Source organism: Grammomys surdaster, unplaced genomic scaffold, assembly GCF_004785775.1.
Source record: "Grammomys surdaster isolate TR1022 unplaced genomic scaffold, NIH_TR_1.0 125708, whole genome shotgun sequence".
Lineage (NCBI taxonomy): Eukaryota > Metazoa > Chordata > Mammalia > Rodentia > Muridae > Grammomys > Grammomys surdaster.
In genome coordinates this window covers 3,027,224-3,040,966 of record NW_021620542.1, presented here as the reverse complement: position 1 = coordinate 3,040,966, position 13,743 = coordinate 3,027,224, and the positions used below count along the sequence as shown (strand labels likewise).

Below are 13,743 nucleotides of genomic sequence, written 5' to 3'. Positions count from 1 at the left end.
TCCCCCCTCCCTGATTGTTAACTAGGGGCTGTCCTGAACTGAACAGCATCTTCCTATGTATTTAGATCATGTACTCCCTAGGTTCCCACCTTTTATGATGCTTACAGTACTTTTCCTTCCCTAAAATAGCGATCCTCATTCACATTTTGTCTATAGCTGCATCTTGTTTTCCTTGTATACTCCAGTAAGACAGAAGCTGTATTTTAACATGAACTTGAATCTGATTTTTCGAGGGCACACAGAAGACATTTGCTGACAGGATATCACTTTCAAATTATATAAGGTGATAAAAATTTATATCTCTGACACAAATATACATAGCAGGCATTGTGTCATCCATCTGAAACCACTATATGTTTGAATGGTCATTTTGGTAATAAGCAAAAGCATTTTGATTTTTATGCTTTATATTCATCATAAACATTTATTCAAGAAGAAAAAATATCCAAATGTATTTAATAGATTTGTTATCCATTCTATATATTTATATACATAAACACACATGGGAGAGTTACTTTGTATTATCATATTGCTGAATTTTCAGCTCAAAATTAATGTACTATGTACTGATTTACTACACTGAACATATAAGCACTCGCATATTTTAGTGGCAGACTTAATAGTACTTATCATAAATGATTGTCATACTATTCTGTGATACTCACAGAAACTAATCTCAAATTATAGCATGAATCTGTAGCTTCTATTATAAAACTGATCAAAATTGAGTATCTTCCATAGTAACATACTGAACTTGACTCATAATTTTAAACTGTTTTCTATCTTAAAAATTTTAACAAATACTATGATAAAGATGAGTTTAAATAAAAATACCTAGACTCAGATAAAATGTGATATTATGGAAGTTTCAAGATAGACTATGACATGCTAGCATAGAATCATATTTCAATTACTGTACACCATTCCATATTGTATATTCCAGACATTGTGTGTATGCACATACATGGTGGTTTTGAAATAGCAGTAAAGAAGCTAAAAGAAAAATAAAAATGTATGTTAGATATCTTGTCCTAAAGGAGACTTTCCCTCAATCCCTAGTGTTTTAATTCATGATTCTACATTTAAAGATGATGCTGTGAGTTGGAGAGATGCTTCAAAGTTGAAGAACCCTTGGAACTCTTGCAGAAGACCTGGGTTGAATTCCCAGCACCCACAGCAGGCAGTTCACAACAGCCTGCATCTCCAGTTCCAGAGAATCCAACACCCTCTTCTAGTAGCTGTACACGTATGGGATATATGGTATAATACAGATAGGAAGAGCTGTCTTGTTCCATCATATCCCACCCCCGCCTCCCTCTCCCTCTCCCTCTCCCACTCCCTCTCTCTCTCTGTCACACACACATACACACACACACACACACACAATTTTAACTAACAGTCAAGAGAAAGATGATTTATGGATTGAAACTATTTTTTTTAAGCAACTGAAGCACATACATGGAAAGAAGAAAGCACAGCTGCTTCTGAAGTTGTCAGTACTTGAAATAGGTCAGGCTCATAGTATCTGAAGGAGGAAAATTAAGGGAACTAAAACCAAAAAAAGAAAATAACATTAGGAAATCATAAACAGCCGTAATTACATGCCAAGGGGCTATTACAAGTAAAACGCTCACAAAATCTTAGACATTGCTGTATCCTTCACACTTGGGGCCTCAACACAGACAATGATCAGAGATAATGGGAAGTTAAACTTGGTTGTTTCTTTTTTAAAGCAAATCCCTATGCGCTCAATCAAGTGCTCTGAAGTATACACACGTGTTGGCTTTTCGACACAATCTTAACCTTACTAGGTGTCTGCAGCTCTGCAGAGAGCAATTAATTCTGAAATCCGCAGAACTGCCACAAAGGAGTCCAGGACCAGCAGAACAGCTGTGATGTGTTCCTTGCTTCAGACAGCTGGTTGTAGCTAATGCAGCCACTTTAAGATTAAGGGAGGAAGGAATGAGGAGAACCAGCACTCCTAGATCAGCACACCTCAGTCAGAGAAAAAAAAAGGAAAGCAGACTTGAATAGCTTCTCATCCTGCCTCACTGAAAATCTAACAGACTCTACCTTCAGTTTGTACAGACCAAAAAGACCTTAGCCCTACAACTATGTACAGAACAACTTTCTTCTTTTCATTTAACATTTTAAGAATAATTCACCCTTCCTCTAATTCACACAATTCAAATGTATAATCCAAGAATATGCTGCAGACTTAAACTCCCTTACTTTCATCAGGCCAATTTACCGTTGTAATATTTTCATCACTAGAAGCAACTACCTTCTAAAGGATGTTTATAACATCAGAGATTGGGAGAGAGAACAATCATAACCTAAAATAAAAAGATTTTTCAATAAGAAATTAATGTTCTTTATGCAAACTGAGACTGCCTCCTGAAAAATGCCCAACTGAGTAACAGGAAAGTACCCACTCCTCTACTAACTACAATGGGAAGATGTCTCCGGAGCTTCTTAAAATATATTCATCTGCTACTCCATTACACCATATGGATTTCTGTCTCTTTAAGTGGCTTGTGTTGTTTTTGCTGTTGCTGTTGTTGTTGCTATTGTTGTTGCTGTTGCACAATACTTCTGGTCATATTAATGGCCTTTTACACTTTCCTTAGCATGTTCCTGCCCATCTTGATTCTGGGCCATTGGCCATCTGCTACTGTATGTGCTTACAGAAAGTATTTCCAGTTCTCTCCTCTAGACAGCTCTAGAAAATGTCTTACCATGAACAATGAGAGGGACAGATGGGACATTTCCTGATATCCATTCCACTCAAGCCACATGACTTTTATGTAGATAATTCTATAGATGAGCTTCTTTGAAAAGACTTCCTAAAGAACTCGTTTCATATTTCTTCTGATTTTCAGTTTAATTCCCAAGGCAAAGATTTATAAGGATCTTCTATATATAGGATTTCTCAGAAAGCAGACTAGCAAATTTAACACAAAGCAAGAAGGCCTGGCTTCTCTTTCACCCAAAGTTTATAGTCTCCAGACAAAATGAAGAATTTCAGCAGAGGACTTAAGGCACATGCTTGGTAAAATTAGCTTTGTGTTGAAGGTAACACAACCACTTCTTAAACACCCAGCCCATGTCATCAGCTGGTCTGTGTTTTACTTCAATTTCTTTAATCCTCACGGCACTAAAGCACTAGAAATTCGATGATTCTATCACCAGCATCTGTTATCCTCATCATCCACATTCCAAAAACAATAAGCCTGAAGGTAAAGTATATGATTTAGTGAAGTGATAGCCAGAAATCAAAATCAAACTTTTGTGACATTCCAGCAGAGGTACCAATCCATCTACTGCAATGAAATAGATTTTTTGTTAAAAAAAAAAATGGAACATATTCCCAAAGAGCAGGAAGTCCGAGGCTTTCATCCGTGAGAAAAATACCTTGTTTGTGGTGGCGTCAGCAAGGTGCTTGTTTCAGCAAGAAAAGAAGATGAGGGAGGCATCACCACTTAAGATGAAAACCTGGCAGAAAAGCAACTGAGAAGAGATGAACTAAACCATTTCAGGACCTAAGTAAGAAAGTTTATGTTTCTATTAAAGGACTGGTAAAGTCTGAGACCCAGTTATAGTAGTCAAAATGTAAGGTGAAATTGGTTTAACAAAAAGATGCCAAAAACTGGTTCTTGGCATGTATGAGATATTTTTCAAAAGGGAGAGTAGTAGGGTGAAGAAAGAGTAAAAGAAAAAAGAGGCAGACAGATAAGTGAATACCAAATACAAGGAATTCTTCAGACAAAGGAGATGTTTGTACTAGACTTAAAATAATAAAGTCTAAATTTATCTCTAATTTGTATGTATGTGTGTATGCGTTTGAGTGTGTATGTTTGAGAAAGACAGAGAGACACAGAGACACAGAGAGACCTGGCTCTAAGGAGTAAACCTGCTGGCCCAGCATCAGTAAGAGCTACTCACCACACTTGACAAAATCACACTTGACTCGTGGACCACAGTTCTCTCATGTAAACACTCTTATAAAAATAACTAGCAGAATCACCCAGAGCACTCAAGACTAAGAGTAAAAACAACCACAAATATAGCCTTTTAAAGACATAGTGTGGTCCAGTAGGACACTTTAAACCAGCAACAGCAAAGACTATAATTTCCTAAGGGAATATTATCACAATTTCTTAACGTATATTTGAACTAAGACTGTAAGAGTTCTCCTTAATGTAACAGCACTTAGCTATGGCCTTTTCCACCACCAGTTACAAGATAGAATGCAGGCTCTTTCAACATAATTATTTCAAAGGGATTAAACTGGCAGTAAATTAGTATAGTAACCTACAGGGCATTCTTCACAATCTCCAATCACAAATCACCTTTTGATACAAAAGAAAAAAAAAAGAAGATTTTCAGATTTCTCAAATACCTATGGTAAGTCAGTATTAAATTCTGAATCATAACTCAATAACTTGGATCAACATGAAATATGGAAAATGGGGAAAGAGTGTGTCATTATGTTCTAATGAAGAAATAAGGAGACAAACTCACAACATGAATAATGATAGCCTGACAATACTATCTACAAAATGATGAAACCAATTATTCCCTGACTGTTACATGGTTCCATATTTTTCAGGTGTTTCTGGAAAAAAAAAGAATGACATAATATAATGAGATATAATCTGGATATAATCTAGATTATTGTTTTTATTTTGTTTGTTTGTTTTGTTAACACAAGTTAGAATTCACTGGAAATGTGGAACCTCAATTGAGAAAATGCCTCCATCAGAATGGCATGCAGGATAGCCTGTTAAGCATTTTCTTGGATGATGATTGATGTGAGAAAGCCCAGCCTACTCTGTGTGGTGGCACCTCTAGGAAGGTGTTCCTGGGCTATAAAACAAAGCATATGAGTAAGCCAGGGATATCAAGCTTGTATCCAACACTCAACCATGGTCTCTACTTCAGTTCCTGCCTCCAGATTCTTGCATTGATTTCCTGCCCTTACTTTCTACTATGATAGACTATACCTTCTGAGATAAGATAAACCATTTCTTCTCAAGTGGCACTGGGTGAGTATTCTATCACAGCAATAGAAGGCAAACTGAGACAGTCATGTAAGATCTGTGACAAAGCATAGAAAGGAGAAAAAGAAAGGTTTAGGCAGGAGGGGTGGGAGAGAAATGCCATCTGTGGTAGAGAAATGTAATCTCAGCAATACTTGTTCCTAAATTCTTGACATCTGTCTGCCACTTTCCACCACATCATTAAGCAAAACCATAGCTTCTCTAAAGAATGGGATTTTCTGTCTCCAAGGATGATGTCTCAGATACATAACGAGTAAGGTTCAAAAAACCAAACAGCTATGATCTGACATTTAAGTGGGTTCCTAGGGTCGTAATATGCTTTTGCCAAAAGTGAACAATGATGAAAACAGTTACTTCTGGATTTTGGCCAAAACAGAATTCACAAAGCTATACATTCAATTGTTTTTCAATAAAGTAAACTTAGGTTTCTGAAATAAGTTTTGACATACATTTCTTTCAAATAACAATACCTTACATTTGGATCTTTCCCCCAATTAATTATTTCCTGGCATGGCATTAGAAATCCCTTGGCTGCTTAACCTTAAACCAATACTCCCAAGTGCTAATTAGCAGAATATATATATATATATATATATATATATATATATATATATATATATACACACACACACACACACACACACATCTCCACAGAATGCGCTTAGAACATTCATGCTCCACATGCATTCAATTAATAACACTATTTTTTTCCTTCTTGAAAGATTCCTTTAGAAAATAGATCCCAATTTAAATGAAGCACTTGGTGGTTAGTGAGGGAATTCTTATCAAGACACAATTAATAAGAAAATGCTAAGATGACATAGGATTTTTGTCTTTGAGATATCCTTAACATGAATCAAATGTAATCTCCCTGGGACAGCCAGTGGAGGGAAAAGTTAATGACTGCAGATGCTATACATGTTAATCACACCAGGGGACTCCCTAAGAGAATGACCAAATCACATAGGAACTACAACACTCCTGAAGAAATAGATATGGCAGTAAGAGCCAGGGAAGAACACTATTGTCTTGTGAATGCAATAGAATACATAAGGAAAGAAACAGATGTAAACAGTGTAGAACTAATGATTGCTAGTTATAAAGAAGATATGATCATCTCATTAGTGGCAAGCTAATTGACCACAATCCCAGTTTCATAAATTGAGTCCAGAAGCTGAAACTTTAGTGTCTGCTTTGCATAGAATTCTTTTCCCACTTCCAGACCCTCCACCCAGCCACAAAGTTGTCAGTTCTGCTTGATTTGTTTGAATATTGTACTCCACGACAGCTGTCGGAAACAGTACATCAGAACAGCTGCTGTGACAGCTACAAGGGGCTTGCAAGTTTAATTGGGCTCAATGTGACATTGTGCATTTTTCTAAACATAGAAGTATCCATACAACTAAAGAAATTTCTATTGGGTCTCAACAGTGTTTACATATTAACACAACCAATTGGTCAGCTACAGTTTAAGTGATACTGTTGGTCTTGTTTTACCTTTGCCACAAGGCTGGTAGAAGTATAAAAAAATATATAAAAATAGAAATAAGCAGTAGGAGCAGTTAGACACACAAGCAAGGAGGCATTAAACAGAAGAGGAGGTAGTGGAAGAGACACATCAATAATCTCTTTCAAAGGCTGGCAAGAAGCCAAGGAGAATCCCACAGTGTTTCAGGATATACTTCCCAAGGAAATATATTCAGAGCCCTGAGCCTAGTGCCAACTGCAAACAAAACCACTCATTATGGCCACAGCTCCCTAGAGAAGGACAGAATGGCTTACTCTCAGCACAGGCGCAGAGGAAGAAGGCGAGGAGCAGCGACAGCGGCCTGGCCACGGGCACCATCCTGCAGCTTGTCAATGGCATGCACCGGCAGCTTGGAAACTCAGCCTAGGGAGCCACAGCGACTGATCTGCTCAGAAACTTCAGCTGGAACCCTTTCAGAGCCTGTGAAGGGAGGAGACAAGAAAAGAAGAAAACACAGAGACATTTAGATTTCTCACTCTTTCCCCACGTCCTACCACAACCTAGAAAGACATGCCCTATTGTAAAAACACAATAAACACTGGAGATGTCCTGTCTTTGTAATGGGAAATAACTTGGATAATAAAATGCAGGGTCCCTAGCATTCTTGCTGCCAGGCCACCTACAACCAATCACCAGGAACTCATTTCTATGCCATCTTTTGGTCACTATATTCTAGGTAGGGGGAGGGCACAGACACTTCATACAAAAATCTACATGAGTTTATAATGGAAAAGGGCACATCAGAGCCTTAAGAAATGCCTAATAGAAGTCTGTCCATCTATTAATAACAGAATAAAGGGAGGCTTATATGGGTGCTTTGCCCGTGTGTGTGTGTGTGTGTGTGTGTGTGTGTGCGCACATGTGCATACAATACCATGTATGTACCATGACTGCTTATCACATTTATACCTTGTGCCCATGGAGGTCAAAAGAGCATGATCAATTCCCTGAGACTGGAGTTACAGATGGTTGTGTACTACCATGTGGTGTTGGGAAGCCTTGAGCATACATGAGCAGGATTATAAGAAGACATGGAATGGGTATTCCCTGAACTCCGTGCAGAGCTTTGACAAAAGTAAGATTCTGGTGTGCTGAAGTAGGGATGGCTTGTTAAAACAGAAAACTAGGCACCGCAATAGGTTACACTTCTCTCACATGCTCTATAACTTTGTGTTCCTCATTTCTGGGAAGTGTGGATGCACATCTGGTTTGGGATCCACACAATTTGTGAGGGCTACAGGGTTAGAATGTCGTAACTGTTAGGAGAACAGAAGATGATACAAAAGAGAACACAAAGAGATCCTTGGCTGTCAGTCTCTGCCTAGTGATCTTTACCCAGCCAGCACAAAAACAAGCTCTATACTGTTTGAGAGCAGAGGAAAAATAGAGAACTAGGCTTTGGGAAAGTTCACTGACAGCAGCATCAGGTACAATGCAGAATGCCACTAAGTTCATAGCAAGAGTTCCAGGTGAGACATAAAATCACTCAAAGGTGATGGTTTGTGTGACAAGATGGCTCAAGGAGTAAAAGTGCTGGCTTCACAAGACTGATGACCTTAGTTTAATCTCCAGAAACCATAGAAGAAGGAGGAAACCAACATTTAGAAGTTGTCCTCTGACCTCTACACATGTCATGTCACATATACACACATGTGTATGAGTGGACACACGTGTACATGCGTGCACACACACACACATCCATGCACAAATAAAATAATAAATAAGTCCCTTAAAGCCCTTTCCCCCTAAATAATGAGTTGATGGTCACAGCAGTGAGACAATAATGGGGGGGGCAAGGTGATCACAGACAGGCTCTAAGAAATAATCTGGAGTGTGATTCTCAAAGTGATGTGCAATTGTGCTTACAAAACTTTCGATAAATACAGCACAGCTTCCTACACAGAGTAGCCTCTTAAGATAAAAATAATAGTGGAGAGACTGCTCTTCACTATAAAACATAGCCTCCCCTGTCTCTGTGATGAGAACTTAAGATCATCAGGATTCGTTTGCAAAATGAAACTGTGCACCTTGAATTTTCATACCTCTCATTGTTTGAAACACATGAAACTCTTGACAGGATATAGTAGAGATACCCAAAAACAAGCTCACACCACAAAGCAAATGGATCTTAAAAGAATAGTAATGCAGCCATTACACACATTTTGTCCTTTCTGACACAGAATTTGAAAATTAAAATATCCTTTTTATTAAAAAAACACCTGGGTTTTCATTAATATGCAAGAATAGTTTGGATTCAGGAAAGATACAGCAAAGAGGAAGAGCAGAATCACTCTCTAATTACCATTCTACTCTCTAGGCTCTTCTTTTGTTTGTTTGTTTGTTTTTAGACAGATTTGTGGCATGAAGAAGTGAGCTGAACACTGAAACACATCTTGAATCCGCAAGCTAGCCAGCTGTTCCAGAACAGTGATTGGTTATCAATCTCATCTGGAAAACAGCTTATCAAGCAGTTCACAGCTATCAGCTGTTGGAAATCGCAAAGCTTCAGAGGAAAAGAGCTACAGGAATCAGCTCTCCTCCCCCTCTCTCCTCCCCCTGCCACCGCCTCTTTCTCACGCCAGCGTTTCAGATGGTAGAAAAGTCCAGGAGACATCAGTCCTGTCGGATTCAATTTGTGTCTGGGCAAGCATATCAGAGCCAACTGCTACATAACGACTCTGAGCCATCACAGCATCAGAAACCCACAGAAGCTTGCTCAGGGAAGGGCGCCTTGCCTTTTCCATGCACTCAGCTAAAGTGTATTAAGACCCAATTTTTCCAAATAAGTCTGCAAATGTTCCCTCTCACTTGGGTCAGTGACAGGATTTCACTCTCTAAAAATGAATGCTAACATGAAAAGAAACATTTACACTTAAATAGGCTATGCCCTTGGCCAGTGCATCAAGGAAGTAATCAGAAGTGTTCAAAAATTCGTATACCAGAGGTTCACTCCATAAACACCACTGGAAAGCAAATGTTGGATAGTATCGATACAATGAAATTGATATTGCAATACAAAAATGGGAAATGAATTTTTAGGGTAGATATTTAAAACAAAAAGAATGATGGTGTTTGCCTTTAGCCTTTTGGGGTAGAAAGGAGGCAAGGTAGAAGCTGCTCTGTGCTTTAGGAAACCAGAAGAGACAAACTCTGCCTCTCACACCTTGTGACACTCATTAACAAAAATATATAAATAAAACTCACATAGATGTGAGCTTCAAATATTTTAGACACTGCTGTTTACTTCCCATACGACAAAGTTTTTATGAAAGATTTCAAGTAACCAGTATATTAAAATGGAATGCACCTGTGTGGTAGGGAACTTCCCAGATAGTACAGGCAGAATGGTACTTGAGAATCACATGAGCCAGAAGTGGTGGTGCATGCCTTTAATCCCAGCACTTGGGAGGCAGAGGCAGGCGGATTTCTGAGTTCGAGGCCAGCCTGGTCTACAAAATGAATCCCAGGATAGGCAGGACCACACAGAGAAACTCTGTCTCAAAAAACAAAACAAAAAAAAAAAAAAAGAGAGAGTAAATCACATGAGCTGAATCTAAATCTTTTTCCTTAATTTGGGGACATTTTCTACAACAGATAAATTAATATTTAAACTAAAATCAATACTGATCTTTCTCCAGCTTTCCATAGTACTAAATACATTTATGTAGATTAGGTCAAATGTAGCTTTTGTTTTTTTAAAAAAAATAGGAATGGCTGGTTTTAAGTTGTCACAAATCTTTCTGGAACTTCTTGCCACATACAGGAGCAAGGAAGTGGTCGGAAACTCCAGGACATACCCAAGAAAGGCTCAAGACAGTGATATACCATCAGCTAAATATAAGGTGATCTATCTGGCTGGAAAAAAGAACAGTAACTACTATGAAATGAAGTACATCATGTAGAAACCTCTGGCTTCATAATTCAAATTGTTTTAAATTATACCAGAGAAGTTATTAAACTGTTATGGTCTGACAATGTGTTTCCCAAGGTGTATGTGTTAGTGGCTTAGTCCCCAGTCTGTGGCTCTAAAGGGAACAAGTGGAATCATAGGAGCTTAAGGCTTATGGGACATCTGGTCAGAGCTGGCAGGTTTAACATGGGTATTGAGGGCTAATCCCTCCTCTTCCTCCTTCTGTGTCTCAGTCAAGAAAACAAAGTTGCTCTGCCATGTGCTGCCACCATGATACACTAAGCCACTCTATTCCTAAAGCACCAGTACCAGTCATTTATGGTCTAACCACGCTTAAAATGAGCCAAAATAGGCCATTCTATCCTTCAAGCTGATTCTATCTTGGGTATTTGTTACAGCAGTGGCAAGCTGACTAACACAAGAATACAACCATTAAACTGAAAAGAGAGTAAGAACAGAAAAAAATTAACCATCGAGTAGAAAATAATCTGTACAAGGACTTTGAAGTCAATGATATTATCATGAGAAAACTATGTGTCATTGTTTTAACACTTGGCCCCTTCTGTCTCATATCACATCATTGTAAGCTTACCCAAGAGAAGCAGTAACTTCCTAATACTATTTAACATGGGCGGACAAGCCTACAAAAATCCAGTCGTTTTCAAGGAGAGTCCTCAGTTACTGTGACAGCTCTCATCAACCTCCTTAACTAGACCTCCATAAATCAACTGGAACTGGTTTCCAATTATTTAAGAGATGGAGCCATTTGTACAAAGGATATGTTACCAGGCAGCTTCAGTTTGAAAGAGACAAAAGCATAGCTATTCAGGCAGAAGTGGAATATCTGCTGCAGTGCCAATAGAGGCTTCTCTGAGCACCATGCAAATTCTCTATGTCCTCAATACATAGCATAGCAAAAGAAAATGAAAGGAATCAAAACCTATACCTTCAGTGTTCCTCATATTGATTTTTCTAAGAGAAGACAGACCCCTGAACTATTTATCTTGATAAATTACAAAAGCATTCGGCTCTGTCCAACAGAACTCCCTGCATCATAGAATAAAAGATTGTTTGAGGCACGACAAGTAGAGTAGATTTATTCACATTTATTTACATTAATTAAATAGCCTCATATGTACATGACTATCCTAGTGTGCAACATGCTCAGCAATGAGAAATACACTTAAAGCATAGAAAGTGTTCTCAGCCCTATCTGAAACAATGTGATACAATTTCTGAGTCTTTTTATTCTTGGGAACTTATAGAAGGAGCTATAAGGTTGTACTGTTGAGGGAATCAACTTAATGTTTAGACCAATCATTTCCTATATTCTGTGTACATTCACATACACATCTAAATAGTTTTATTTTCATTTAATTATTTCTATAGTTGCTGAAATAAAACATTGTGTGAAAGTTCTGCAATATGCAAAAGAATGAAACTTTATCCTTGTTTCTAGCCATATATATATAAGAACTTCCATATATATATATATATATATATATATATATATATATATATATATATGTTTATTAAAAAAATCTCACAATCAATGAAGGACAAAGGTAAACCAAATACTCTGAAAGCAATAAAAGCAACCATAGGTGGGAACAGAGCCCTGTTAGAGTCAAGGAGGTTTTAGATCAGGTTGCAAAATTCATGAGTTAAAACTAAGGAGATAGAAGGACCTCAAACAACTCAATAATAAGAACACAAGTAATTCAAAATTTAAAAATAATTTAACAACATTAAATTATATTAAAACTATTTTAAGTGCTTTTTAAATATATTTGAAAATGATGCTCTTTGACCTACAATCCTGTGTTTTCTGCAAAACAGACCAGGACAATATCTGCCCAAAGATTGTGGGAGTAACGAGCCAATATCTGATTGACTTAAGGCCCAATCCGTGAGATAAAACTTACACCAAACATTGCTTGGATGACTAAGAACCTGAGACTAGATAGCTTTGGAACCTAGGGTAAAACCAAATATTTCTGTTCTTAAACAAAAATATAGTAATACACTGACATTCTTCCATACTCATAGACCAGTGTCTTGTTCAGCCATCATCATAGAAGCTTTTTCCTGCAACAGATGGGAACAAATACACAGAGGCTCTGTATTGTACATTAAATGATCAGCTTTGGAGTACTTAGCCCAAAGGGCTCAGGGAACTTTGTCCAAGAGAAGTCAGAAAGAATATAAAAGACAGGTGGGATGAAGGAAAACATTAAGGAAACAAGCTATGTCTACTTCATCAGCATGACACACATGAACTAACAGAATCTGAGGAGGCACAGATACCTCCATAGGTTTGTACCAGATGGAGCTTATAGCTGAAAGGAGAAGTGGATATAGGCTTCCATTTCTAACTTGTAAGCTCCACTTGATAAGTATTTCCAGAGGAAAATTTCCAAGGGTGTCTCACTTGGGAAACAAACTACTCTGAAAGGTGTACACACAATAGTAGATGCCAACAGAAAATGAAGTCAACAGTGTTACTGGAGGTTCCTTGTCTCATAATGTCATGTTAGGGCTTTTTAAATTTTATCTTATGTTTCTGTTTTTATTTTATCTATATGCATTTTTTTCTTTTTACACTATAGGTTCTTGCATATATATATATTATGGCTTCCACTTTAGCTGTTTTTTTCCTTTTAATGGGATTCCTTTGTACGTGAAAAAGAGTGTTTCTCTGTCTATGTCAGGTTCCTGTGGGATTTTTTGACTCGTTGTTTGTTCTTTTTTATCACAGCATATTAGTCTTTATTATATATATTAGAGCCTGTTTGTCTTCTAAGGCAAGATAGAGATGGGTGGTTCCAGATATGAAGGGAAGTAGAGAGGAACTGGAAAGAGTAGATGGAGGAGAAATCATAAACATTATTCTGCAAAAAAAAGCTATTTTCAACAAAAGGAAAAAGGGGTGCGATGACTAATGTTGGTGGTCAGCTACACTACATCTGAAATCAACTCAAACACACACACACACACACACACACACACACACAAAATTTTTATTTCCCTCATTCTATCAAGTCAGATCCTTTAGTGAACCATGACTAAAGCAAATAAGAAGCGATTTGAAGAGGTATTTCTCCAAAGACATCTGGACACCAACCAAAGAGCAACAAGAGGAATATCATTATCAGGGGATGCTTAGCTTCTCTCTTACTGAAATGTGTACAAACATCCTACAGGAGATTCAGTGGTTATGAACAAGGTCTAAGAACTATCAT

The 13,743-nt window shown here is 37.7% G+C and overlaps 1 protein-coding gene across 1 annotated transcript in view; it reads right to left on the bottom strand.

Annotated features, from left to right (window-relative positions):
* LOC114639452 (receptor-type tyrosine-protein phosphatase delta-like) overlaps window positions 1–13,743 on the bottom strand; it is a 299,955-nt gene that overhangs the window by 191,719 nt on the left and 94,493 nt on the right. The window contains exon 2 of the mRNA XM_028788206.1: window positions 6,846–7,011. Within this exon, the coding sequence (XP_028644039.1) occupies window positions 6,846–6,930 (85 nt within the window). The 5' untranslated portion in view covers window positions 6,931–7,011. The remainder of the gene's footprint in view (window positions 1–6,845; window positions 7,012–13,743) is intronic.